Source organism: Cetorhinus maximus, chromosome 2 (assembly GCF_964194155.1).
Source record: "Cetorhinus maximus chromosome 2, sCetMax3.hap1.1, whole genome shotgun sequence".
Classification (NCBI taxonomy): Eukaryota; Metazoa; Chordata; class Chondrichthyes; order Lamniformes; family Cetorhinidae; genus Cetorhinus; species Cetorhinus maximus.
Window position 1 is genome coordinate 124810061 of NC_135880.1, and position 27894 is coordinate 124837954.

At 42.7% G+C, this 27894-nt stretch overlaps 1 protein-coding gene across 2 annotated transcripts in view; it reads right to left on the reverse strand.

Moving 5' to 3' along the window:
• carm1l (coactivator-associated arginine methyltransferase 1, like) overlaps nt 1-27894 on the reverse strand; it is a 127024-nt gene that overhangs the window by 97260 nt on the left and 1870 nt on the right. For both annotated transcript variants that reach the window (XM_078569346.1, XM_078569353.1), the window contains exon 2: nt 3211-3336. In XM_078569346.1, coding sequence (XP_078425472.1) covers nt 3211-3336 — 126 coding nt within the window. The remainder of the gene's footprint in view (nt 1-3210; nt 3337-27894) is intronic.

Consider the following 27894-nt stretch of genomic DNA (forward strand, 5'->3'; position numbering starts at 1 on the left):
GACTTTGATATTGATATTATTTCATTTGTTTTCTGCTGCTACCATATGAAAGAAGAACAACATCCAGCTATAAATATTTAAGGATCTCCATCCTCAAATATAAACTTGTTCAGTTCTGAACCAAGTGCATTGCAATTTCGCCAATGTCTTTCATCTTGGATACCACAAAATTCATCCAAAAGTCGAAAAGCAAATGAAGCTTGTAATACTAGGTTTGAAGATACCATTCTGCGCTAAAGAACTACATATGACAGTCAATGCTAATGCAATTTTGTAAAACCTAATGCAACAGGATGGATTTTAACTCCACTTCCCCAACTGGAACCATTCAGATATGGAATTGAATTGGGAGCTTCCTCTATCGTTCCTGACCTGTTTATAGTGGTCACCATTCAAACTGGTGACTTTTTGGCTTCCAGAATCCCAGATATCGTGGCTATGAGAGACTTAAATAGGTTTTCTTTCATTAATTTTTAAATGGAACCTCGGAGACAATGAGAAGCAGGAGTGACCTTGAGCCTCTCTGTCTCAAGCCACCCATCCCCCAAGTGCAATCGTCTCTGACACCACACCTAACCAGCCCCCGCTCCCACCAACCTACCTACAACCACTACCTCCTGATTAACCTGACTGTTTCTGTGGATCTTCAGTTGTGGTCTACCACTTCACAAATTTCCACTTCCCAACACAAGATGCAGTTGAGGGCCAGGAGGTAAATTGTAGTCTGAGAGATTGTGGGAGACCCAGAAAACTAGGCCGCATTCAAGAACAAACTTTTCCTCTGCAGTTTAAACAGGGATGGAGTTTATGTCAGGGACTGAGGACATTGGCTTTGGACTCCTCAATGTTTAGCAGGAGGAAGTTTCTGCTTTTCCAGTACTAGATATTGGACAAGCAGTCTTGGCAATTTGAAGACAGTGAAGAGGTCATGTGCGTTGTCAGCGTACATGTGAAAAATGAAGCTTTCGGATGATGTCATCGAGGGCAACATGTAGGTTAGAAATAGGAGAGCGCCAAGGTTAGATCCTTGGGGAACACTAGAGATAATGATACAGGAGTGGGAAGAGAAACTGTTGATGGTGTTCTCTGGCTATGAGTAGATAGATAAGAATAGAAACAAGCATGTGCAATCCCAACCAGCTGGATGACAGTGGAGAGGTGTTGCAGGAGAATGGTGTGGTCAACCATGTCAAAGACTGCAGACAGGTTGAGAAGGAAGAAGAGGGATAGTTTACCTTTGTCACAGTCACCTAAAATGTTGTTGGTGACTTTGAAAAGAGCTGTTTCGGTACTGTTGAAGGAATTCAAACATGGAGTTCAGGAAAGAGGGTCATGGATTTGAGAGGTGACAACATGTTGAAAGACTTTGGAGAGGAAAGGTGGCTTGGAAACAGGGCAGCTGTTTGCAAGGACGAAGGGGTCAAGGGTTGGTTTTTGAGGAGAGGGGTGATGACGACAGATTTGAAGGAAAGTGGGATAGTACCTGAGGGGAGAGACTTAGTGGCAATATCAGCTAACATGGGAGTCAGGAAGAGAAGTTAGGTTGTCAGCAGTTTAGCGGGAATAGGGTCGAGGGAGCAGAAGCAGGAGTTGGGTCACATCGACAAGATGCGCTCAGAGAATGGATGAGGGGAGATAGGAGAGAAACAGGAGAAAGATGCAAGTTCAGGGCTATGGCAGGAATTAATCTTAGAAGAAGCTTGGCCTAGTGGGCTAGGGAAAGGAAGAAAGGAGGCAGCGGGAGCTGTTTGGATGGTCTCACTCTAGTACCAAAGAAATGCTTGAGCCCCTGACATTTGTTGAAGGTAAGAGCGGTTTAAAACAACGGTTTGCAGTAGAGAAAAGAAACCAGGGGTCATCGTTGCAGAGTTATCTGATTGATGCATTAGCTAGTATCTCCTACACTGCCTCTTGTTGTGAAGTCTTTGCATCTATTGGGACCTGACATTAGTTTAGGCATGACTCAGATGTTTGGCACATTTAATATTAGTGAACAGTTTTTGAGAGCTTCGGCTTACAAAGGTCATCAGTTAGGGACAAGGTCCAAATCAAGTATTAAAAATTAAAAAACAAAACATATGTTTACATATTGAAGTGGTTGTAAACATTCCATTTACAGAAGCCTATATTCATCCAATGATCCTAAAGCAAATAATGCCTTTGCACCAATAAAAACACCTAAACTAAGAGTTCCTTTTCAGCAGATAATGACTTCTTGAAAGCAAAAAACTGCGGATGCTGGAAATCCAAAACAAAAACAGAAACAGAAATACCTGGAAAAACTCAGCAGGTCTGGCAGCATCGGCGGAGGAGAGCACAGTTGACGTTTCGAGTCCTCATGACCTTTCAACAGTACTGATATGAGGACTTCTTGAGTACTGGTCACACCTTACACGATAATACAGGGCCAGGCATTTGATTGTTTTAGTACTTCCAGCCTGCAGTAGGTCATTACTTTGGGAACACAAAATAAACTGCAGGTTAAAATGCTGGGAAGCAGCCATCAGGGAAGGACTGCGGGTGGCTCTTATAGTGCTGCCATTTTTCTTTTCTGCCTGTAGAGCCTGCAAGGTCCCAAGTCCCTTGGTCAGGATTAAGCCATTTAGTAGGATGGCCTGATATTGAGGAGTGTGTCATCCAAGAACAATTCTTACACAGGTCTGAATGGAACAGTACCAGGACCAGAAGTGCTGTATCACTTAACCAAATTTTCAAAGGTCAATTGTTCTGGCATCATAATGCCTTGAATGGGTAAACATACAGTTTAACGTGGCACTCAAAACACACAGACAGGAAAATTTTAGATTCAGCCTAAAATGGGAGGATTGTGAGCACCAAACAATTCAACATGGCTGCAAAATAACTCACTAGAGGGCATACAGGTTCAAACTATTACATCACATCTAGATATTATGGGCTGAATTTTCATCCCAAGACAGAGGTGGGTTTGGAGGCAAATGTGCCAGTCTGCCGGCCTGTTCAAAGTCTCCGGCCTATTTTCAGGGAGGTGGCTTCTGGGGTTAAGGTCTTAATTGGCGGCCTTCTCAAAAATTTCCTCCAGGGTCCTGCCGCAGACACTTCTGGGTTCTCGACCCAGAGTTCAGCCTGGCATCAGGATCAAGACCCTGGAACTAAAATGCTGTTCCATAGCTATGATACCATCTAGAGTACTGTCAGAACGGAGGGAACATGCCCATAATCAATACTCACCATTAAGTGATTTAAACTGAAGTAGCACACTGCTGTATCCCACTGTAATGAGAAAGGCTTGTTTCCCCACACGACAGCTTTCTGTCTCACGGTTCATGGAACATTTGAATACACACACACCATTTCCTGAAAGAAACAAAATCTTATATCAAAACATATCCTTGGTTCCCATTTAGTTTGCATCTTGTGCTATGGCGCCAGCTGTATATTAAAGTTCTTTTTAACTTCTTAAATTTATGACAGTGTCAGCTACATTCTGTTCCTTCCACAAAACCAACTGCAGTGCACAAACAGCATTTCTAAATGGGCAAACAGAATGTGTGTTGTTGTCATGTGTAATTCTGAGTTTACGGATGCTTTGGAATCATTGTTTCCATGTGTGCATAAGCATGAGGCGTATTTCTGGGCACCAGTGACGTCCTGGCTCAGCTGATGTAGTTGTGGAGTCACAATAAAATCTGCTTGTAAGGCTCAGTTGGCAGTTTTAAATAAGTTAAGAAGCATATAGCACTGAAATTATGAAAGGGTTCAATAAGGTATACGTAGAGATGATGCTTCCAACCTTTAAGGAAGACCAAAACCAGGGGTTTACAAAATATATTTTTAAAAATTTAATTCATTCACAGAGTGTAGGAATTCCAGATTGCAGCCAGCAATATTCATCTTCCATTGCAGCTGGCTTGGTTTGAAAATTGTACTCTGCAAACCCCAACTATCTAGGAAACTCACGTTCACCAATGTCAATAGATTACATTTGACAGAATCTTTAAAATCTCTCGGTCCATCATCACGAGAGGAGTTGGTTTTCTTTCATTGAACTTTTCACTGACTTCTGCAAACCTCTCAGATTTTCTAACTGATAACTGAACAGCGCCGATCTGGTGATCCGTATGTTACCTAGTTCACAGGCACCACACAGCTACTGACAAAATTACGACAGCTGTGTGCTTCCTCATCTTCCTTTGACACATGACAAATAACTGAGGGAATCTGGCTAACAAACTATCGTTCAAGAGTTCAACAGCCTGTTGTCACACTCTATTCATCATTAAAATGCTTCAGGACTAAAATAACATTGTGATTTGCTGCTTTTCCCTCTAGACCCACCACATAATGCAGCCAAATCCCTCCATACTATTGTGAAGAGGCATAGCCCTACAAATACTTCCTTTAAAGACAATGAACTGACCATCTTGTAGAATTTTTGTGAAAATATTACATGCATTGCATAAGTTACATAAGTTAACATGTACAAATAAGGTACCGAAGATATCACACATGCCAATCCTATAACTGGAAATGAACAGCTGTTAACTGGTTTCAACTATGCTCTTGGTAGCTTCAGTTAATACGGATTAATAGAGCTTCCCGATGGCTTCGCAGTTCAGTACGCCATCTGGCATAGTAATGAACTACGACCAGGAGAACCCGAAATTCAAAGGCCTACGCTATGGACCAACAAACAAAATCAACTAGCGAATAACAAAGCCATAGAGATCAGCAACGACCCCAGTTCAAAGTAAAGTGCTGAGTCAGCTGATCTCAGTTAAGACAGCATTAAAGAAGTTAAAAATTGGCTTTGCTGTCCCCGGATTAGGGAGGGAAGTTTAGCCAGCGTTCCTATTTGTGATTACTACCTATTGTTGACCCCAGTGCATGAATGTTGGGTGAGCACAGGATTAGGATCAGACCCAACTGTGATGTCACCTTGCAACTGAATAGCTGCTTAGGCTTACACACGAGGAGGGGGAACTTGATGAGGGGGTACTAAATGCCCATGAAACCATAACTCGCTAAGGAGTCAACATAGGAGAAAACTGGAAGTAGGGGAAATTTACAAATGAAACAATTAACAAGGATGTTAATGAAGATTCTTCCTGCTAATAATGTTAGTGAAAAAGTCAGCGTGAGTAAAAAAAAGAGGAGAAATTAGGATTAATGTACAGAACATCATGTCTGGTCTGCTAACTCCCACACTCAAATTCTTCATATGCAGTTATGACATGCAGAGTTCCATTTTGGCAATTTTGTAAGTCTGCCTCCAGACTTTTACTCCCCATTTGGCTCATGTTATACCTGACCTGAGAGTGCTGGACATGGAGCCCAACATTGGAAAGTGTTTCAATTACTGGCACTTGCATCCACTCAACTTAACGGGGTGAAAGAGTCGCTAAATAAAACTTAAGAACTGACATCTGAAATTGAACTATTCTGTACCTTTTAAATCATTCCAATCAGAGCTGGCATTTAATAAGATTTTATCTATTTTTAATCCAGGAGTTTTCATCAAGCATAGTGTTACAGATAGGAGGGGATTTAACTTAAACATACTTGGTTTCTTCTCTCACACCCATCCATAAACAGAAAGGGGTTCTGATTTGCTTCCCCCTTTATAAGTGGTGGTGTATTTCCCAACCCATTGGTTTTGGTGTGATCCAATTTCTATTAACAACCCCAAAGCAAACTTGAGATAGGATGAACTCAAAAGGGATTTGTTTATTTGCACACACTCAAACACACAGAGGCGGGGGAGGGGATTAGTACATAGCTCCCCTGTGCATTCATATAGTAAAAGAGGGATAGATAAAGAAAGATTACAGGGCAAAGACTACAGAGAGAAGAATTGTTTCACGTGAGTCCAGAATCCAGAGTCAAATTCCAATGGTGTATTCCTTCACAGAGATCAGCAGGCTGAACTAATTCTGGATGATTCACTTTTCCAGTAGAGTTGACTTCTACGATGAGATAGGCACACAGAGTTGAATCAGTCTTGTAGGCAATGGAACAGAAGTTCCAGTGGAAACAGTGTAGATGGGGCCAGGCATTCCAACCTGAACAGGGCCTCTTTTCTGTGCTGCTACTTGGTAGATGGAAAGATGGCAGACTGAGCTTTTTAGCTCCACAAGGCAATATTACTGGTTCCACCAGCTGGTGGGGTCATGTCACATGACTCCCACTTTTCCATTTTGGCTTTGACAAAGTGGGTGTATCCCTTTGTCTAGGTCCTTTGTCCTAGCAGAGGAATTGGCACTGGTTGGCCAGGCCTGGCTTATAAAATGTAGATGGTCTCTGTATAGTTCCCTTTGAATTTAATCTCTGCAGCTCACATGGGGTCTTCAGAGATAATGAGATGTGAAGTGGGGGTTTGGAGCTGTACAACAATTATGGGGTTAAAATGATTCTCGAACATTAAGTTTATTAGGTGCAAAGCAACAAAGCAATTTTATTGCAGATGTGTGAGTGACATCTTGCTGAGTGATTGGTGCTTAGCACCCACTTTGATCCAGCAACTCTGTTCTGGACAGACCTGCTCAGTACTGATGTGATTTCCACTACTGAAAACAATGGATCCAACCAAGATGCCCTATCCCTGGCTCCAAAGTTGACCTTTATATAAAAGATTTCTCTCCTTCCATGACAGGGACGTTGTCTTGGGCATTTGGTTGTGACAATGGCCTCCTCCATTTCTTAATTAGATTACATGATGGTGGTTATCCTGTGTTCATTGTTGTGATGTCCTGAATTCCAAACCTTCTTAATGGTATCAGGTCTGTTGTGATCGTAACACAATTAGAATAGTATATAAACTGCTCGAAACTCTGTATTGTTGGAGAAGTCTCCTGGTTTACCAGTAGAGATGGTCTCCCCACCGGTGTAAAAAATAAAGGCTGCTTGATGTTTGAACGAAAGAGCCTGTGTTGAGTGTTGCTTTAAAATACTCCACAATGAGGTGCAAAAACCTCTTCGATACTGCCAAATAGCCCCTTTTGTTCAGGGGCACAGCCAGACATAGCTTCAGCCATTTCAAAAGGTCATTGCCCAGTTTTTCACATTTTGGAAATTAGCCATAAGGATACACGATATATTTTTATAATATACATGTTAGGTCTTAGCCCCTTGACAGTAGTTGACAATAGTTTTATGGTCCAGACTGCAAGGCTCCTGACTGGCCCAGGTTTTGCATGTTGTCTCAATCTGGCAGAAACTAACAGTGGCAGAACAACTCAGAAGGAAGGCTGACCTCTGAAGGAAAATATAACTTGAGTGAACACCAGTTTAGCTTGAATACAGCTCAGGCAAATTACTTGGAATAGAAGTACCAGTTATCAGTGAAACAGGCAGTATCAAAGTTGATGAATTTACTCTAATGGCAGCTCAACAGTCTTTAAAGTGTAATGGTCAATAGATTTTTCATCAGAACCACCACCAGTACCACTGCTATTAACAACCCTTTGATCTTTTGTTTATGACATCTTTCTGATCTCTCCTTTGCCTCCACCTATCGTTGGCCTTCTATCCAGCTTTACCTGTCCCACTCCCCTTAAACAGTATATATTTCACCACATTTCTACTGCTCTTTAGCTCTGAAGAGTCATATGGACTCGAAACGTTAACCTCTGTCTTTCTCTCCACAGATGCTGTCAGACCTGCTGAGTTTTTCCAGCATAAATTTTTGTTTTTGTTTCAGATTTCCAGCATCTGCAGTATTTTGCCTTTTCCGACATCATCATACTCTCAGAATCATAACTTACAGAAAATGTCCCAGACACCACCATCACCATCCCTGGGTATGTCCTGTCAAACAGGCAGGAAAGACCCAGCAGAGGTGGCGACACAGTGGTATACAGTTGATGGGGGGGAAGTTGCTCTGGGAGTCCTCAACATCAACTCCGGACCCCATGAAGTCTCAGGCATCAGGTCAAACATGGGCAAGGAAACCTCCTGCTAATTACCATGTGCCGCCCTCACCTCAGCTGATGAATCAGTGCTCTTCCATGTTGAGCACCACTTGAAGGAACTTCTTCAGAGTCATACAGACTCAAAACGTTAACTCTGTTTCTCTCTCCAGATGTTGTCAGACCTGCTGAGTTTTTCCAGCATTTTCTGTTTCTATTTCAGATTTCCAACATCCACAGTATTTTGCTTTTTTATCTAAGCGATAGACAGAGTCAAGTGATTCCACAACCAATGGATCAGTTCTTCGCTCTGCAGTCCTGCCACATCCTGTCATGAATGGAGGTGGAGAATTAAACAACTCACTGGAGGAGGAGGCTCCAGAAATATCCCCATCCTCAATGATGGAGGGGCCCAGCACAGAAGTGCAAAAGACTGAAGCATTCACAACATTTTTCAGCCAGAGGTGCCAAGTGGATGATCCATCTCGGCCTCCTCTGGAGGTCCCCAACATCACAAATGCCAGTCTTCAGCCAAGTCAATTCACTCCACGTGATATCAAGAAACGGCTGACAGGCACTGGACACTGCAAAGGCTGTGGACCCTGACAATGTTCCGGCAATAGTACTGAAGACGTGTGCTCCAGAACTTGCTGTGCCCCTAGCAAAGATGTTCCAGTACATCTACAACACTGGCATCTATCCAGCTATGTGGAAAATTGCCCAGGTATGTCCTGTACACAAAAAACAGGACAAATCCAACCTGGCCAATTACTGCCCCATTAGCCTACTCTTGATCATCAACAAAGCAATGGAAGGGGTCATTAACAGTGCTATCAAATGGCACTTGCTTAGCAATTAGCTGCTCACTGATGCTCAGTTTGGCTTCCGCCAGGGTCACTCAGCTCCTGACCTCATTACAGTCTTGGTTCAAACATGGACAAAAGAGCTGAACTTCAGAGGTGAGGTGAGTGTGACTGCCCTTGATATCAAGGCAGTATTTGACCCAGTGTGGCATCAAGGAACCCTAGCAAAACTGGAGTTAATGGGAATCAGGTGGAAAACACTCCACTGGTTGGGGTCATATCTAGCACAAAGGAAGATGGCTGTGGTGGTTGGAGATCAATCATCTCAGCTCCAGGACATCACTGCCGGAGTTCCTCAGGATAGTGTCCTCAGCCCAACCATCTTCAGCTGTTTCATCAATGACCTTCCTTCCATCATAAAGCCAGAAGTGGGGATGTTCACTGATGATTGCACAATGTTCAGCACCATTCGCGACTCCTCAGATACTGAAGCAGTCCATATTCAAATGCAGTCAGACCTGACAATATTCAGGCATGGGCTGACAAGTGGTAAATAACATTTACGCCAGACAGGTGCCAGGCAATGACCATCTCTAACAAGAGAGAATCTAAACATCGCCCCTTGATATTCAATGGCATTGCCATCGCTGTATCTCCCACTATCAACATTCTGTAAGTTACCAATGACAGGAAACTGAACTGGACTAGCCATATAAATATTGTGGCTACAAGAGCAGGTCAGAGGCTAGGAATCCTGTGGTGAGTAACTCACTTCCTGACTTCCTAAAGCCTGTCCACCATCTACAAAGCACAAGTCAGGAGTGTGAGGGAATACACTCCACTTGCCTGGATGAGTGCAGCTCCAACAACACTCAAGAAGCTCGACACCATCCAGGGCAAAGCAGCCTGCTTGATTGGCACCCCTTCCACAAACATTCGCTCCCTCCACAACTGACGCACAGTAGCAACAGTGTGTATCATCTACAAGATGCACTGCAGAAACTCACCAAGGCTCATTAAGCACCTTCCAAACCCCCTACTGCTGCCATCTAGACGGACAAGGGCAGAAGATGGATGGGAACATCACCACCTGCAAGTTCCCCTCCAATCCACACACCATCCTGACTTGGAAATATATCGCCGTTCCTTCACTGTCACTACGTCAAAATCCTGGGACTCCCTTCCTAACAGCACTGTGGGTGTACCTACATCACAGGGACTGCAGCAGCTCAAGAAGGCAGCTCACCACCACCTTCTCAAGGGCAATTAGGGATGGGCAATAAATGCTGGCCTAGCCAGTGATGCCCACATACCATTAAATTAATTTTTAAAAAAGTATTTTTAGTTGTTTCTGAGAGATGTTATAAGGTGCTAGATGAATGCAAGCCTGTCAGTATACGTACTCACTTCAGTCTTCGTTCACATTTTTGGCTATCAGAACTACAAATTCAAAGCTTCTTTTGTGCCACAGTTCAGTATGTTGCTTTCACGTAGCACAAAAATTTGCCAAAGTGCAACATAATCTGGATGGGCTGAGGGTGAAAGTAGATTGTACACTTGCTGGTTATTGTGACTAAATATAATACTGCTGCCAATAATCTCATCCCACCATGAAAGGAAAACAATCAAGAAAGATTATCCACCTCATGTTCAATAAAACATCAGGCAGCAGAGTTACCCTTGGGCTACATTCCTCAGCGCAAATAAAGCAAGACCAGTATTCATGAAAGAGTTCGCAAAATGCAGTTTCCATTGCAATTGGAGCCAGGTTTGTCTCAGTTCACTTCAGATGAAAAAAAAACACACAGTACAGCCTAATTGTACATTTAAATTGTTAACAATCCTCTCTATGGATCTCACAAAACAGTTGCCTCTTAAAGCACCATAATTAAATACTTCCAGGGACTGAATTTACCTTCACAAATGTTAGCACATTTTCAGCACATTCTACTCTACTTTTTTGCCAAAAGTATCAAAGATAGGAATATTAAGGATTAATTGTCAAATTTCTGCACTTATTTTTATTCACCTTCCTTTCCATTCTCCTTTTATTGTCCTCTGCTTTCTTGCCCTTGTGTTCCCCCCAAGTTCCCAATCATTCTACAGTAACATTTGTAGGTAAACAGTTAAGTGTTCAATTGCTTTATTGACAGGTCACTGATGCTACTGTAAGCAAATTGAAAAAAAAAGCCTGAAGAAGACATAAGCAAATGGCACAAACAATATAAAATTACAGTGAATTAGGGAAATCTCTCTCAATTATTCCCAAGTAACTTACTTTCAGAATTTTCACCAACAAATCGTTGATATGTTTTAATATTCTTCTCAATAAAACCACTTTATTGTATAACTTAGTGTTTAAAAACATAAAGGGCAGTGGTGATGCCTGTGCCAGAGTTTCCTTACAACAGTGCTGAAATTGCAATGCTGCCATTGTCTGCCTAATATTAAAATAGCATAGATAAAGATGCATCAAAGACTTGGACATCTATTTCATTTCGTGCTGACTGCATCATCGCTACACCTGGCGCATAACCTGTAAATTAATTATTTTTTTAAAAAACAAAATGATTCATCTTACCACATTCATACCCTTCAGCTCTTTCCAATCAATACTGGCAAAACAGAAAACCAGTATATCACACTTCATCATAAAGATAAATTTTTTTTGGCCGCCCCTGATTTGAGGATGATGTCTACTCAGGACCATGAGTTTCTGCCATGGGTCTTCATGTGACTGAACAGGCCGATTCTTGACCCACAGATCTTTGGGCACGTGGGGCTGGACATCCCATGTGGTAATGGGATCTGGAGTGCAGGATTTGCTTCCTGTTCTTTCTTTCACTGTCTCAGCATTTTGGCATTGAAACTCAAAGTATGCTCCTGCTTGATGGACAAGTTATGGCCATTTTGAACAATTGGCAGCAAGCTCCTCTCGGTAATTAATGTCAATGCTCCTGTGCTTCAAGGAAGCTTCAGAGTGTCTTTTGAAGCATTTTCTTTGTCCTCTCCGGACCATTTGAGAGTTTAGAGAACCAGACATAGTGGGGGAGATGGTTTTCAGCCGTTCGGGCAGTGTCCAGTCCATCAAAATTGATTTTCCAGGAGTTTTGCCCGAGTGCTGGCTTCAAGAAGGACAGTAACGTTTGTTCAATGATCTGCCCGCTGAATTTGGAAGATATGATGTAGGCATTGTGATGGAATTTCTCTAGCACTCTTATGTATTGCTGTGCACAGTCCAGGTTTTGCTGCCGTATAGGAGCTTGGTGATGACAACTGCTCTGGTCACTGCTAAGGACAGGAGAAAGATAGGCAAACTGCAATGATTTCTTCTCATCACACGTCGGTAAGCAGGTGCTTTGAATTATTTTTAACTTATGTGGTGGCATGGTTTCCCAATCCCTCGGTTTGCGTGACCAATTTACTAATAATCTACAGTAAACTCACGTTATGATTAACTCAGAAGGTTAGCTTATTTCCCATTCAAAAAACTGGGGGAGGAGTGTCTCTCTCTCACACACAGTCACGCACACACGGACACGCAGTATTGGAGTGGGTGGTGGGGGGGGCTGTGGGGATAGAAAAATGAAGATTAGTTCACCTGATTTCTAGAGACCAAGAAGTCAAAGTCTAGAGGGTGTTTCCTTCGTGGCGGGGTTCAGTTCTGATGAGTTTCTGGTTGGAGATAACAATACAAAAATCTTTGGAACAAACTATGCTGCAGCATGATGGGCTTTCTGTGCTTAGACTGCTTGGCAGGCAGTGATCAGAGGCTTTTAATATTAAGCAGGCTTCGTGGAGTCGAGAGGTGGTAACCGATTGCTTCCTCAGCCAGGCTGCAGGAGTTCTGTCCAGTTGATGTTCAAGCAGCAGCAATTTTCAAAGGCATGTAGAGATTTCAAAATGGTCACTCGAGTCATGTGACCTTCTTTCTCCACAATAAATTCCAAAAGAGATGTTTGCAGTGTCTGGAACTGGCTTATATTTCAGGACTGATAATGTCCCAGTCATTAGGCATTTAGGAGTTCCCATCCACATTGGAGGATCTCGTGTCAAGGAGCCATTGTCTAGGCAGACCCACTGACTCCATTAGCAAGGTGAGCTTAGCAGATGCAAATGACATCACTTTGGTTCCCCTTTGAAATGGGCCTGAACAATCCCAGGTGTGATGTGAGTCTGTTAGCACCTCTGTAAGCTCAACGAGTTTCAATGTGCCAGTCTCCTGGTTTTCATGATTATAAGGGTTCTGTACAATGTGAGAGATACCACAGGCTAAGAAAATAATTAATTTGTTCTTATAACTCCTGGAGGTAGCTCCCAGAAAAAAAGGGCCAACCCTGTGGTCATGTGACTTGTAGAAGCCATCTTTTTGGTTTGCAGGAAATCTATTTTTTTTTAAAAAGTGAGAAGAATAAAGTTCTGGCTTTCTTTTCATGTCCCAGGGACCCAACAATATTAAGGCTTTTGCTGACTTGCAGAAGTCTTTGTTGCCAAACACTTGCTGCCATAGTTTGTAGAAGGCTACACTGGTGCAGCTGATTCTGGGTTGAATCGCCTTGCCTTTTGAGGGAGGTGGCTGTCAAAGTATGGGGAGCGTTCAACATATTCCAGAGTCCCTCCTTCAACATATATGGGAGGTGGAATATTTGGCTGACCAGGTGTGGGTAAATATATCAGTTTTGTTTTGGCAACATTCAAGAATGGGATGTGTTTCGTGTATACACAGTTGAAGAAATCAAGAGTGGCTTTTAAATCTGATACAGAGAGGGCAATGATTTTGCAGTCATCCACAAACTTTAGATCATGTATATTTATAGTTGTAGTGTGATGTGTTGTATTGGGTATTGATTGTTAATGGGTTAATTCTTGTCATTTAATATGCTATACATATACTGTGTACATCATCACAGGAAGTGATGTAACATCACATGATTGGGTCTCATACGTCTTCCATGAGGTTGTAAGCCAGAGCAGTCAAATGTGTTCCAATAAATCTCCTCTTACATGCACCTCTGCACATTCTTAAGTATTTTGTATTACTTTAACAATACCCAAAATATTGCATGGTGGCAGTGCATGAAAAATAGTAATGGAGAGGGCTCCACCATTGTCCAAAAGCTTTGAGAAGGCTGCAGGCCTCAACCAAGCAGAAGCATGCAGGGCCAAAATGGTCCTGGAGATTTACTGGATATCACACCACAATGGGCCTTGCTGCAAAGGCACACAGTTAGCATGCCAGTATGCTATTATCAGTGATGAGTGGCTGTGCAGGCGATATCCTCATCACCCAGGGTATCGACGAGGAGAAAGCCACGTATGATGAAGTGAGTTAAGAGTGACTGCCCTTGACATCAAGGCAGCATTTGACCAAATGTGGCATCAAGGAGCTGTAGCAAAACTGGAGTTAATGGGAATCAGGGGGGAAAGCTCTCTGCTAGTTGGAGTCATACCTAACAAAAAGGAAGATGGTTGTGGTTGTTGGAGGTCAGTCATCTCAGCTCCAGGACATCACTGCAGGAGTTCCTCAGGATAGTGTCCTCGGCCCAACCATCTTCAGCTACTTCATCAATGACCTTCCTTCGACCATAAGGTCAGAAGTGGTGATGTTCGCTGATGATTGCGCCATGTTCAGCACCATTCAAGACTCCTCAGGTACTAAGTCCATGTCCAAATGCAGCAAGACCAGCCAATATCCAGACTTGGGCTGACAAGTGGCAAGTAACAGTCGCACCACACAAGTGTCAGGCAATGACCATCTCTAACAAGAGAGAATCCAACCATTGCCCCTTGATGTTCAATGGCATTACCATCATTGAATCCCCCATTATCAACATCCTGGGAGTTACCATTGACCAGAAACTGAACTGGACTAGCCATATAAATACTGTGACTACAAAAGCAGGTCAGAGGCATGTGTAACTCACCTCCTGACTCCCCAAAACAAGTCAGGAGTGTGATGGAACACTACCCACTTGCCTGGATGAGCGCAGCTCCCACAACACTCAAGAAGCTTGACACCCCATCCAGGACAAAGCAGCCAGCTTGACTGACACCACATCCACAAACATTCACTCCCTCCACCACCGACGCATAGTAGAAATGTGCACCATCTATAAGATGCACTGCAGGAATTCACCAAGGCTCCTTAGACAGCACATTCCAAATCCACGACCACTACCATCTAGAAGGGCAAGGGCAGTAGACAGATGGGAACACCACCACCTAGAAGTTCCCCTCCAAGTAACTCACCATCCTGACTTGGAAATATATCACTGTTCCTTCATTGTCGCTGTGTCAAAATCCTGGAACTCCCTTCCTAACAGCACTGTGGGTGTACCTACACCACATGGACTGCAGCGGTTCAAGAAGGGAGCTCACCACCATCTTCTCAAGAGCAACTAGGGATGGGCAATAAATGCTGGCCTAGCCAGCGAAGCCCACATCCTGTGAATGAATTTTTAAAAAGTAATCAAAGGACTTGATACAATCTTCAATCTGAGAAAGAATTCCTTTGTTGAACAGGCTAAATTTAACAAATGCACCCAATGTCAATGAGAAAGTGTTGATGCATTCATAAATGACCTGTATGGACTTGCAGAGAACTGAGTGAAAGATTGAAAGATGAACTGGCCAGGGACAGAATTGTCATGGCATTGCTGGATGATACCTTGTCTGACCACTTGCAGTCAAGAGATAATCTAATCTTAGCAAAGACAATTCAACTGAACAATCAAACTGAGGTCTAGAAACAGAATCAATCTGTGGTTCGAGGTGACAAGGAGAACCCTATCTCAAAAACAGCTGACTCACTAGAGTATGGCAAATATAAAAAAGAGAAAATCTGTCGTAAAAAAAGACAGGAAGGGTGTCCATCAACAGCCCAAGCTAACTAATTGGTGTGGCAGGGAAAAACACAGGCATGAAAACTGCCCTGCCTATGAGGTCAAATGTCATTTATGTGGAAAGATGGGCCACTTCCAGCTCCATGCCACAGCTAGAAGCCTGTACAGAATATGCACAAAGGGACACCTTCGAAAGGTGAAACATCTATGAAGTAGATGATATCCATGATATTGAGGTGCCTTTCCTTGGAAAGATCCAGGAGCCAAGCGTAAGCTGCTAGAGTGCTGATATCCCAGTAGAGGGAAACAAGACGCACTTTAAGTTAGATGCAGCTGCAGCAGTTTTAGTTCTTTTAGATACTGAATTGTGGGTTGCAAAGAAGCTCTCTTCAGCCACCACGCAAAAAAATGTACAGGCCGGGAGGGATAGAACTCAAGGTCATAGGAGAACTGAAGGAAACCCTTCAATAGCAAGTGAAAGAATTCATAGAAACATTGTATGTGACTCAGAACCACAGCTGCTCACTTGAGCAGAAAGGCAGCCTGTATCGACTTGCAAATGATTTAGACTAGAGGAACTAGAAAGCTGAGACAATCAGCCAAAAAACGTCAGAGCTGAATTCGCACAGCTGTTCTCAGGACTTGGAAAGCTGAAGAGGTCTTACCACAGAACGTCCTGATATGAATCCAGTGTGCCTGTGTACACCGAAAAAAGTTTCTCATCCACACTTGCCAAAAGTAAAGAAGAAACTGACTATGCTGAAGCAGGGGGTTATTTCACCTGAGACAGAGCCAACAAGTTGGTGCTCGGGGATGGTCCCAGTGCCAAAACCTAACGGGTCTATCAGAATTAGCGTGGATCTTACACAGCTGAATATGAAGTTCATCCTATGTCATCTGTGGACGAGAGCTTAGCTAAATTGGGAACAAGTTCAATCTTCACAAAGATAAATGCAAATAGTGATTTTTGACAACTACCCCTTAATGAAGAGTCTAAGATGCTCACAACCTTCATTACCCCATTTGGGAGGTTTTGCTTCAACCTTTGGCATCACCAAAAATCTTCCAAAGACAATGTCAAACATTCCTTAAAAAGGGCTTCCGAAACTGTGGGTCACACCACGGTCACGAGGCAAAATTTTGGCACTATCAACATCCTGGAGGTTACCACTGACCAGAAACTGAACTGGACTAGCCATATAAACATTGCGGCTACATAAGCAGGTCAGAGGCTAGGAATCCTGTGATGAGTAACTCACCTCCTAATTCCCCAAAGCCTGTCCACCATCTACAAGGCACAAATCAGGAGTGTGATGGAATACTCCTCACTTGCCTAGATCAGTGCAGCTCCCACAACACTCAAGAAGCTTGACACCGTCCAGGACAAAGAAGCCCAGCTTGATTGACATCACATCCACAAACATTCACTCCCTCCACCACCGACGCACAGTAGCAGCAGTGTGTACCATCTACAAGATGCGCTGAGGAACTCACCAGGGCTCCTTAGACAGCACCTTCCAAACCCACGACCACTACCATCTAGGAGGACAAGGGCAGCAGAGAGATGGGAACACCACCACCTGGAAGTTCCCCTCCAAGTCATTCACCATCCTGATTTGGAAATATATTCCTTCACTGTCGCTGGGTCAAAATCCTGGAACTCCCTTCCTAACAGTACTGTGGGTGTACCTACACCACATGGACTGCAGCAGTTCAATAAGGCAGCTCACCACCACCTTCTCAAGGACAACTAGGGATGGGCAATAAATGCTGGCTCGGCCAGCGATGCCCATGCCCCTGAATGAATTTTTTTAAAAGCTGGGTGACAATGATGGCTGGCATGGAGCTCTGACCAAGTGTTAGCAGCTACGAAGCTCCTTTGAATCCTCCCTTTTTTTAAAAATTGTGGGTGTGGCCTTGCTGACTGATCTTTGAAGCCTGAATCCTGTTCCAAAGAGTGAGTGAAAAGGTAGGTGCTCGATAGTTAAAAATCCTGCAGTTTAAACAGCCCCTTGCTCTCAACGCCAACTGTGCACTCCTCCCCTCCTACCCCCTTCCCACAGCTCTACCCGCCACACGTAAAACAATTTAGACAAAGGATAATGAGGTTTGCTGCAAAGGCAGAGTATGTTCTGGGTAAGCATCAGGATACACAGATGTTTTGTCCCATATCCCAGTGGCAAGACCTGAACAAGGTGATGCAGCCCTTGTTGAAGATGTAGAAACCTTTACCCTGACAACAACCACAACTCTACCAGCAGCAACTCATCAAATTATTGAAATCAGATACACAGAATTCTGATGAAGAATATGCTCAGGTCAGAGAATACTGTGTCAAAGGATGGCCAGCATACATGCCACACAATCCCATTCATAGATAATACTTTTGAAAAGAGGGGACACATGAGTGATCTAGTCATCTATGATGAGTGAGTGGTCATTCCAAGAGAACAATCGATGTTGTCATCTTTCCTATGGGAACATCTTGGGATAGACCCCTTCAAACACAGAGGTATAATGTTCTTGATTGTAGTAGACTACGACTCCAGCTGGATAGAAGTCAAGCAACTGTAGAGTCACTCTTCTGAAGCAGTGATTATATTGCTGAAGGAGATCTTTGCAATGTATGGAATCCCAGAGGAAGAGGATGTTCCTCTTGCATCGACGGTGCTTCACCATGGATTCTACCACAGGATATGGGAGATAGCATCAGCTGCTACTGTGAATTCATGGTTGAGGAGTTGTTGGAAATGTTCTTTCCAGCATTGGCAGATAGCATTGTCATCCTTGAGAAGAGGAACACCATCCTGTGGACGGAGGAGATTTTGTTAATTTGACCTTGGTCTATAGATGGTCCTGATGGCTTTAAAAAAGTTTCACATGTCACAAAGATGATCAGACTGTTTGATCTCTCAGGATCTCTCTTCCCACTGTATGTCCTTTAATTCCGGATTTGTCTTCGGGTGTCAGCCTTGAGTTGTTGGAATGCTGCCTTCTTGAATTGTGACCTTGGGTTGTTCCATCAGGCAACAAAAGGCTGCTTGTTTTTCTTCCAGGTGGTCACATATTTCTGCATCATTTTCACCAAATGCGTACTGATGACGACAGTGCTTGTACCTGATGGTCTGGACACAGGAATCTAGTACAGCTGACTTTATCTGATCCCACTGTTCTGAAATTGATTTGGATTTGTGAAGGTTTTCCAGATTCTCATGAGCTGCACATCGAATGCCTCTCTTCAATCAGGCTGTTTTAGGGCTGAGGCATTGATCTTCTTGCACTTTTGAGCCTTGGATATCTTGGTGCTAAGTGGATGTTCATCACTGATCAAACAGCTTGATGATCTGTCCAACAGGCATCAGTCCCCATATGTTCAGATACTGAAAGCAGTCCATGTCCAAATGCAGCAAGACCTGGACAATATCCAGGCTTGGATTGACAAGTGGCAAGTAATATTCATGCCACACAAGTGCCAGGCAATGTCCATCTCCAACGAGAGAGAATCTAACCATTGCCCTTTGAAATTCAATGGCATTATCATCACTGAATCTCCCACTATCAACACCCTGGAGGTTACCATTGACCAGAAACTGAACTGGACTAGCCATATAAATACTGTGGCTACAAGAAGAAGTCGGAGGCTAGGAATCTGCAGTGAGTAACTCATCTCCTGACTCCCTAAAGCATGTCCACCATCTACAAGGCACAAGTCAGGAGTGTGATGGAATACTCTCCACTTGCCTGGATGAATGTAGCTCCCACAACACTATTTGGGACAAAGCAGCCCATTTGATTGGCACCTCATCCTCAAACATTCACTTCCTCCACCACTGACACACAGTAGCAGCAGTGTGTAACATCTACGAGATGTACTGCAGGAACTCACCAAGGCTCCTTAGACAGCACCTTACAAACCCACGACTATTACCATTTAAAAGGTCAAAGGCACTACCACCTGTAAGTTCCCCTCCAAGCCACACAATCCTGATTGAGAAATATATCACAGTTCCTTCACTGTCGCTGGGTCAAAATCCTTTAACTTCTTCCCTAACAGCACTGTGGGTGTGCCTAGACCACAGGGACTGCAGTGGTTCAAGAAGGCAGCTCACCACCACCTTCTCAAGGATAATTAGGTGTGGACAATAAATGCTGGCCCAGCCAGCGACACCCACATCCCATGAATGAATAAGAAAAAAAAATGAATAAGAAAAACTTTGCATGAAAATGATCAGATAACACGTTTTAGTGATGTTAGTGAATGTGAATATGAGTGATGAGGATGGTGTTAAGAGGCTTCAAGGCGATTTCGACAGGTTGAGTGAGTGGTCAAATACATGGCAGATGCAGTATAACATAGATAAGTGTGAAGTTATCCACTTCAGCAGGAAAAACAGAATGGCAGAGTATTACTTATTTGGTGATTGGGAAATTTGATGTGTAAAGGGACCTGGGTGTCCTTGTACACTAATCACTGAAAGCAAGCATGTAGGTGCAGCAAGCAGTTAAGAAGGCAAATGCAACATTGGCCCTCACTGTGAGAGGATGCGAGTACAGGAGCAAGGATGTCTTACTGCAATTATACAGGGCCTTGGTGAGACCACATCTGGAGCAGTGTGCACAGTTTTGGTCTCCTTACCTAGGAAAGGATATACTTGCCATGGAGAGAGTACAGCGAAGGTTCACCAAACTGATTCCTGGGATGGCAGGATTGTCTTATGAGGAGAGATTGGGCCGACTAGGCCTGTATTCACTGGAGTTTAGAAAAATCAGAGAAGATCTCATTGAAACATATAAAATTCTGACAGTGATGGACAGACTGAATGCAGGGAAGATATTTCCTCTGGCTGCGGTTTGTAGAACAAGGGGTCACAGTCTCAGGGTATGGGGTAGACCATTTAGGACTGAGTTGTGGAGAAACTTCTTCACTCAGAGGGTGGTGAACCTATGGAATTTTCTACCACAGAAAGCTGTGGAGACCAAATCACTGAATATATTTAAGAAGGACATAGAGTCCAGAAATCTATCTAAAGGCATCAAGGGATATGGGGAGAGCGCAGGGGTACGGCGTTGAGATAGAGGATCAGCCATGATCATATTGAACGGCAGAACAGGTTTGAAGGGCCGAATGACCTATTCCTGCTCCTATTTTCTATGTTTTTATGTATTTGAAGGATAAATACTGACCAGGAAACCAGGGAGTACTTCCTTATTCTTCTTGAAATCATTGGCTATCGATCAATTCAAGGATGATGCCTCCTCAGGTTGCAAGTTTCTGCTATGGGTCTTCATGTGGCTGAACAGGCCGATTCTAGACCCACAGACCTTTGGGTACAATGGGCAGGATGTGAAATACCGTCAAAGGATCTTTTATGTTCAGCTGAGAAGGCAGATGTTGCCTTGGCTTAACATCTCATCAGAACTAGTTCAGCACTCCTTCAGCATTGCACTATCAGTTCTAACCTAGATTTTGTGCCAAGTCTCTGGAGTGGAACTTGAACTCACAATCTTCTGACTGGAGAGTGCTACCAACTGAACCATAGTTGCCATCCGTCTGTGAAACAGCCGAGAGTGAGGCAATGGAAAAGTGATTACTCAAAAACACAAAGCATGGTGTACGTGGGATTTTATTTTTTTGTCTTGAAGACTCTTTAATTTTGTCCCTCCCAGCATGCTCATTTTTGTAACACTAGGGAAATGGTGTCTGCTGCTGGAGAAAACAACCCTGCTTGTGCCTCAATACTTGTGCATTTAGATAATAAACAAAGGACTTGTGCTTCATTAAGATTGAATTATATTTTATGCACAATCTTTCATCCTCATCGCCACTCCTTATAAATCTACTGATGTTATCACAAAGAACAACTAGTCTCATTTTGTGTTACCCAGTTGTGGAGTACTGTGGTCTAGTTGAATCACGCTCAAAAACTATGAACACAAATTGATAGAAAAGTCATTCAACCCTCTCAGATCACCACAGGGACTTTGACTCCCTCACTCTTGCCATACTGAAGCCTGGAAATTGCATCACCATCACTTCAAGTTAAAAAAATAAGAGAACATGCAAAAACAGGTATATGATCCTAGACACCCCCTGCATGGATACATTTCACCACCAAGAGGTTGAAATCCAGGAAGATCTTTGCCTCTGAAAGTCTCTTACCCCAAAATACCAACGTGGAAGACTACAGAATAAAAAATGGCAGGAAGTATTGTTGATCTTGGAGAAACTGTTTCATAAGACATTGGTTATTTACATTAGCAAAAGTAATTACTAAATTAGCAGCTCCAATTCTAACATAAGCAAGAAAAGAACAGCTAACCACAATCACGCCTCCATTTTGAATTTTCTAGTTTTCTATCGATTTTACTTTGACTGATATGATTGTTTCATTTTAAAAGAATGGCACAGAAATTATCGACCAGTCATCAAGATTGCAAAATTTTTTGCTAACTTCCCCAAGCGTGGCTGCTAAGCAAGCAATAAACGGTTACTTCCATCTACATGTTGCTGGCAAATCCAAGAAACAGAGCATGAACTAATCTATATGTACTGTACTGGGGTAGGCAGTGGCATAGTGTCACTGTATATGTAATCCAGAGACCCAGGGTAATGCTCTGGGGACTCAGGTCCGAATCCCACCACGGCAGATGGTGAAATTTGAATTCAATAAAAGATCTGTAATGATGATCATGAAGTGCTTGTCATAAGAAAAACATCTGGTTCACTAATGTCCTTCAGGGAAGGAAATCTGCTGTCCTTGCCTGGTCTGGCCTACAAGCGACTCCAGACCCACAGCAATGGCCTAGCAAGCCACTCAGTTCTCAAGGGCAATTGAGGATGGGTGATAAATGCCAGCGAAATCCCCATTAAAAAAAAAACTGCTTGGGCAGTGGTGAGTTTGTGAGGTCAGTAGAATCAAAATTGTCAACACACCTCTGATCTTAAATTATATCGACACGTTACCAATCTTATCGACATGTTAACAATCTTATGAAAAGTAATTTAATTGCTGGTTAAGTCATTTCAACTATTTTGTCAGCAATGAAAACTTGTGACGAAAGCGGATAGTTGAAGGAAAACTAACTATTGTTGTGTCAAAAACTATATTGTCTTTGCTGGCTAATTATGGGTATAAGTTCTGAAGTGGTCTGAGGTGACAGCAGAAGAGAAGTCGACAATCCAGCTCAAGTTTGTCCTGTCATTCAGTTCATTTCTGACCGATTTGTATCTTGATTCCATCTAACCACCTTGGTTCCATAACATTTGACACACTTTCCTAACAAAAATTCATCACTCTCAGTTTCAAAATTTTCAATCCCAATGCCCACCATCCCACATCACCTCCAGATCTGTTTTTTGAAGGGGGGTGGATGGGTGTAGGGGCTGTCAGCAAGAAAGGGTTTCAGATTTCTGCTATACTCTTTGTTTGAAGAGGGGCAACCTGTCAGGAAAATATAATAATTCTCATAATGTTATTGGAATTTATTGTAAAATATTGGTATCTGTGTCTGTATTGTGTGTGCATGTGAGGCTTGATTGGGTTAAAGGCAGCTGGCTTTGATGTAAACATGGTAAACATGGGGGAAGTTTAGAATGTAAGGTGTAAAAGGATATTTGCATTTTTAAATAAACCAGACTAGATTGTTTTCAAAAGAGGGAGTGAAATGTATCACCTAGCCAGGTGAAGTTCAGAAACAGTGTGTTTATTTTTCCCAAAGATTACTGGTAAAACTTAATGCTATGAGAGATTTTTATTATCAGAAAGATAAAGTCCAAAGACATAGTGAAACAACGGGCATTTGCATTCAAAGGGGAAAATATGTATAAAGAAGCGAAGGCTGTGTGTAAGGGTAGGCATTTTTAAGATCTAACAGGTGTGAAAAGCCTTTAGCATCTATGCCTCAAGCTGCTGTTTTCAAAGAACTGAAGTTAAGAAAACTCACTTTGACTTTGACTGGTTCAGGGTATTGTGTGTCAACTTGCCTGGGTCTTTTAAAATCTGTGTCTTACTGTTGCCTTAATGAAAGTGTAACTGGGAGTCAGATTAGGTAGGGGATTTAGAAGTTATCACAGTAGTAATTTGTAGATCTACGTATATGTTTAAAATCATTTCTCTTATTAATAAATGTTTAATCTAGTTTTGTAAAAACCTATAAAACTTGGTAGCCTTATTACTACCGAATTCAAAGCACACATTGTAAAATTTATACTAATTGCAAAACAAGTTGTGGCAGTTGTTTCAAGTTTCCCTTTAGGATTTCAACAACTCAGCATTTACCATGGGCTGTGCCATAACACTACATGATACCTGAACAGCTGGTACTACTTTTAGAGTTATGTCCACTTGATCCCCACTCTCAAAGGAAATAGTTTCCCTCTATCTACGCTATGAACTCCTCTAATTATCTTAAACACTTCAATTAGATCACCCTTTAATCTTTATACTCAATAAATATCCTCGTAATAAACCCTTTTAGCCCAGGTATCATTCTGTTAAATCTGTGCTGCACTCCCTCCCAACATCAATGTATCCTTCTTGAGGTGCGGTGCCCCTCGAATTGAACAGGATACTCTAAATTGGGTCTTACCACAGCTTTATGCAACTGTAACATGATATCCATCCCTTTGTATTCCAGCCCCTTTAAATAAAGATCAACATTCCAGTAATCTTTTAACTTAACTTTTTGTACCTGTCCAGTAGCCTTTAGTGATTTCTGTACTTTGACCCCTAAATCTCTGCTCCTCCACAGTTCCTAGCCTCCCACCATTCAGAAAATATTTTCTTTTATCTGTCTTAGGTCCAAAGTTCATGACTTCACACTTCCCCATATTGAACTCCATCTGCCACAGTTTTGCTCACTCACATAATCTATCATTGCCCCCTTTGCAACTTTCTGCTCCCACCTACACTATTTACCGTACCGCCTAACTTGGTAGCACCGGAGAATTTGGATATGGAGTTCTTAATTTCTTCTACCCTCTATAAACTTGAATGCATCTAAAACTCTTCTGTCCATATCCTCACACCAAGCTCCATTCACACATCACCCTTGTGCTTGCTGACCTACAGTGGTTCCTACTTGGCCCCTACCCGCACCCCATCTCTTTTTTCAGTGCACTGATGACTCTATTAGTGCCACCTCCTGCTTTTGCCATGAAAAAGAAAATTTCACTGACTTTGTTTCCAAATTCCACCTTTCCCTCACCTTCATCTGGCCCATCTCTGACTCTTCCCTTCCTCAACTTCTCTGTCTCCATTTCTGAAGAACTACTAATGTTCTCTACAAACCCATGGATTCCCACAGCTATCTTGTAAACATTTCCTCACACCTGCTTCCTATAAGGATCCATTCCATTCTCCAGTTTCTCACTCTCTGTCGCATCTGTTCTGATGATGCAAACCTTCCTTCATCTCCAAAGATTCCCACCCAACTTGGTTGACAGGGCCCTCCACCTTCCAGCATTCTGAAGGCACCCTTCCCTCCACGGTACCCTGGTCCACTCCTCAGTCACCCACCCCCTCCCTTCCCTACGGCACCTTTCCATGCAAGTGTAGGAGATGCTACATTTGCCTTTTCACCTCCTCGCTTCTTCTCATTGTCCAAGGCCCCAAATGCACCATCCAAGTGAAACAGCGATTTACTTGTACATCTTTCAATTTTGTATACCATACTGGCTGTTCACAATGTGGTCTCCTCTACACTGGGGAGACTAAACATAGGCTGGTTGGCCATTTTGCGGAACACCTCCTTTTATTCCACAAGCATGCCCCTGAGCTTCCTGTTGCTTGTCATTTTAAAACTCCACCTTGCTCCCACTCTGACCTTTCTGTCCTTCGCTTGCTAGTGTACCAGTGAGGTTCAATGCATGCTCAAGGAACAGCACCTCATCTTTCGTCTCAGCATTCCACAAACTTCTGGACACAATATAGAGTTCAACATCTTTAGATCATAACCTCTGCCGCCATCTTGTTTTGTGTGTTTTTTTGTTGTTTTTTTTGCTATCTTTTTTCTTTATACCTTCAAGTTACATTCAAATAGCTGCTATATAGCCATTCACATCTCATCTGGACATAGCCTTTGTTTCTTTACTATACCCATTACTACTCTGCATTTTGCAACATGAAATCTTCTGTTAATCTCTCCTGCCCTCCATCCTATTACAGACTTTCCCTTTTGTTCTTATTGTCCACTGCCACACACCCCACTTGCCACCACCATCCACCCCCCTCACCGCTGCAACACACCCCCCCTCACCACTGCCATACAGCCCACAACCACCCACCCCCTCCACCACTATCCACCCCACCCACACTTCTTCTGGTTTAAAATTTCTTACATTTCTATCTTCCTTCTGTTCTGATGAAAGCTCATCGAGGTAAAACGTTAACTCTGTCTCTCTCCACAGATGCTGCCTGACCTGCTGAGTACTTCCAGCACTTTTTGTCTTTACTTCAGATTTCCAGCATCCACAGTATTTTGCTTTTGTACATTGGCTCCTCGTCTGGCAATGCCTCAATTTTAAAATTCTTCTATTTGTATCTGAATCTCTCAATGGTCTCACTCCTCCCTATCTCTGTAACCTCCTCCAGCCCTACAACCCTCAGAAATATCTGCATGGCTCCAATTCTGGAGTTTTGTGCATTTCCAACTTCCAATACTTCACTATTCACTGAAGAACCATTGACTTAGAAGTTTTAGATCTTGCAGGACGAATGTGGTACAAGATTGATAAACAAGACCCGAAAGGTAGTAATGCTCCTGTGCTGCGTAGTAAATAGGTTTAGGAGAGGAAGATCAACATGTGCCTGCAGGATGGTGTAGGAAGGGCTCACTCTCATGGAACACTGGAGCAAATTCTGGAACAAAGTAGTGCTTTGCCCTTCACCTACACTGAAACACAGGAGTCTGCTACACCTGATACATTGCTAAAATTGTGCAGAGGGTCAAAAGAGCAATGAGGATGGAACTAAACAACAATGAAAGGGAAAGGGGAAAGACTAGCTTTCAAATTACAAAAGAGAGAGCAGGATTAATAAAGCTGTAGAAATCGAATCAGAAGGTTCACTGAAATAAATAGTGATTCTTGATCCACACAGGAGACCTCTGAATAAAAGAATGTTTGGGATGGATCATCCAGGCTGCATCTGACTTATTCCATAAAGGTACCATTAAATCTTATTAACATATATATCAAGAGGGAGTTCAGCTGAAATAATCTTTTCTCACAATTTGAGTTATACTGTCACCGAATTTTATTTGCGATTACAGAGTATTTTTTATTAAGTAAAACACATTTTAATTTTACAGGTTGTTTTTACTGAGCTTTGAGATCCTTTATCAGTGTAGCTGTCAGTTACTAAAGCAGGTTCTATCTGTTAAATATCTCTGTGTACTTTTACATGAATATCAACATAATAATGATTTCAATTGATCCCTAGAACTTCCATGAGCACTATATATGTCAAATGACAATAATGCAAATAAAGATTTGCATTTATAAAACAACTCATCACATTTCTCAGGAACACCCCAAAGTACTTCATGTACAATAATTGGAAGAGAAGTATTTCGTGAATGGTATTGAAATAGCCAAGAAAGAAGCCGATAGAGACTGGGGAGTCTTCATTGACTTGATGCTAAACGTGTCCAACCAATGCAGAGTAGTCACGAACAAAACCAGCAGAATATTGAACAATGTAGCCAAAACAGTAGAATACATGTTAGAGCAAACTATACAGTGTTCTGATCAGACTGCATCCTGAGAAGTACATTTAGTTCTGGTTGCTGAGACACGAGGGAGACAATCATGCAGTGGAAGCATTGCAGAGAAGAGCCACAAGACTAATACTGAGTATCAAAGGTCACAGTTATAAGGAAAGTCTGGAAAAACCTGGTAAACAATCCTCCTTCATCCTTTTTGACCTGTCTGCAGCATTTGATACGGTTGCCCTCGCCTGGTTCCAATCCCTTCTATCCAGGCGAAGTCAGAGAATCACCTGCAACGTTTTCTATTCCTGTTCCTGCACCGTTGCCTCGAGTTCCCCAAAGGTCTAACCTTGGCCTCCTCCTATTTCTCATCTACGTGCAGACCCCAGCAACATCACTGAGAAATACAACTCAGGTTCCATCTACAGGATGATTACACCCAGCCCTAACTCACCTCCACCTCTCAACAGCCCCACCAACACCCCTGGTTTTTTTAAATTAAATATTAGGAAGACTAAGGCCATTGTCTTTGGTCCTTGCCACAAAATCTGTTGCCTGTCCACCGACTGTATCCCTCTCCCTGGCCATTGTCTGAGGTCCAACCAGGCAGTTTGAAATGTGACCACCTATCTGACCCCGAGCTGAACTTCTGAT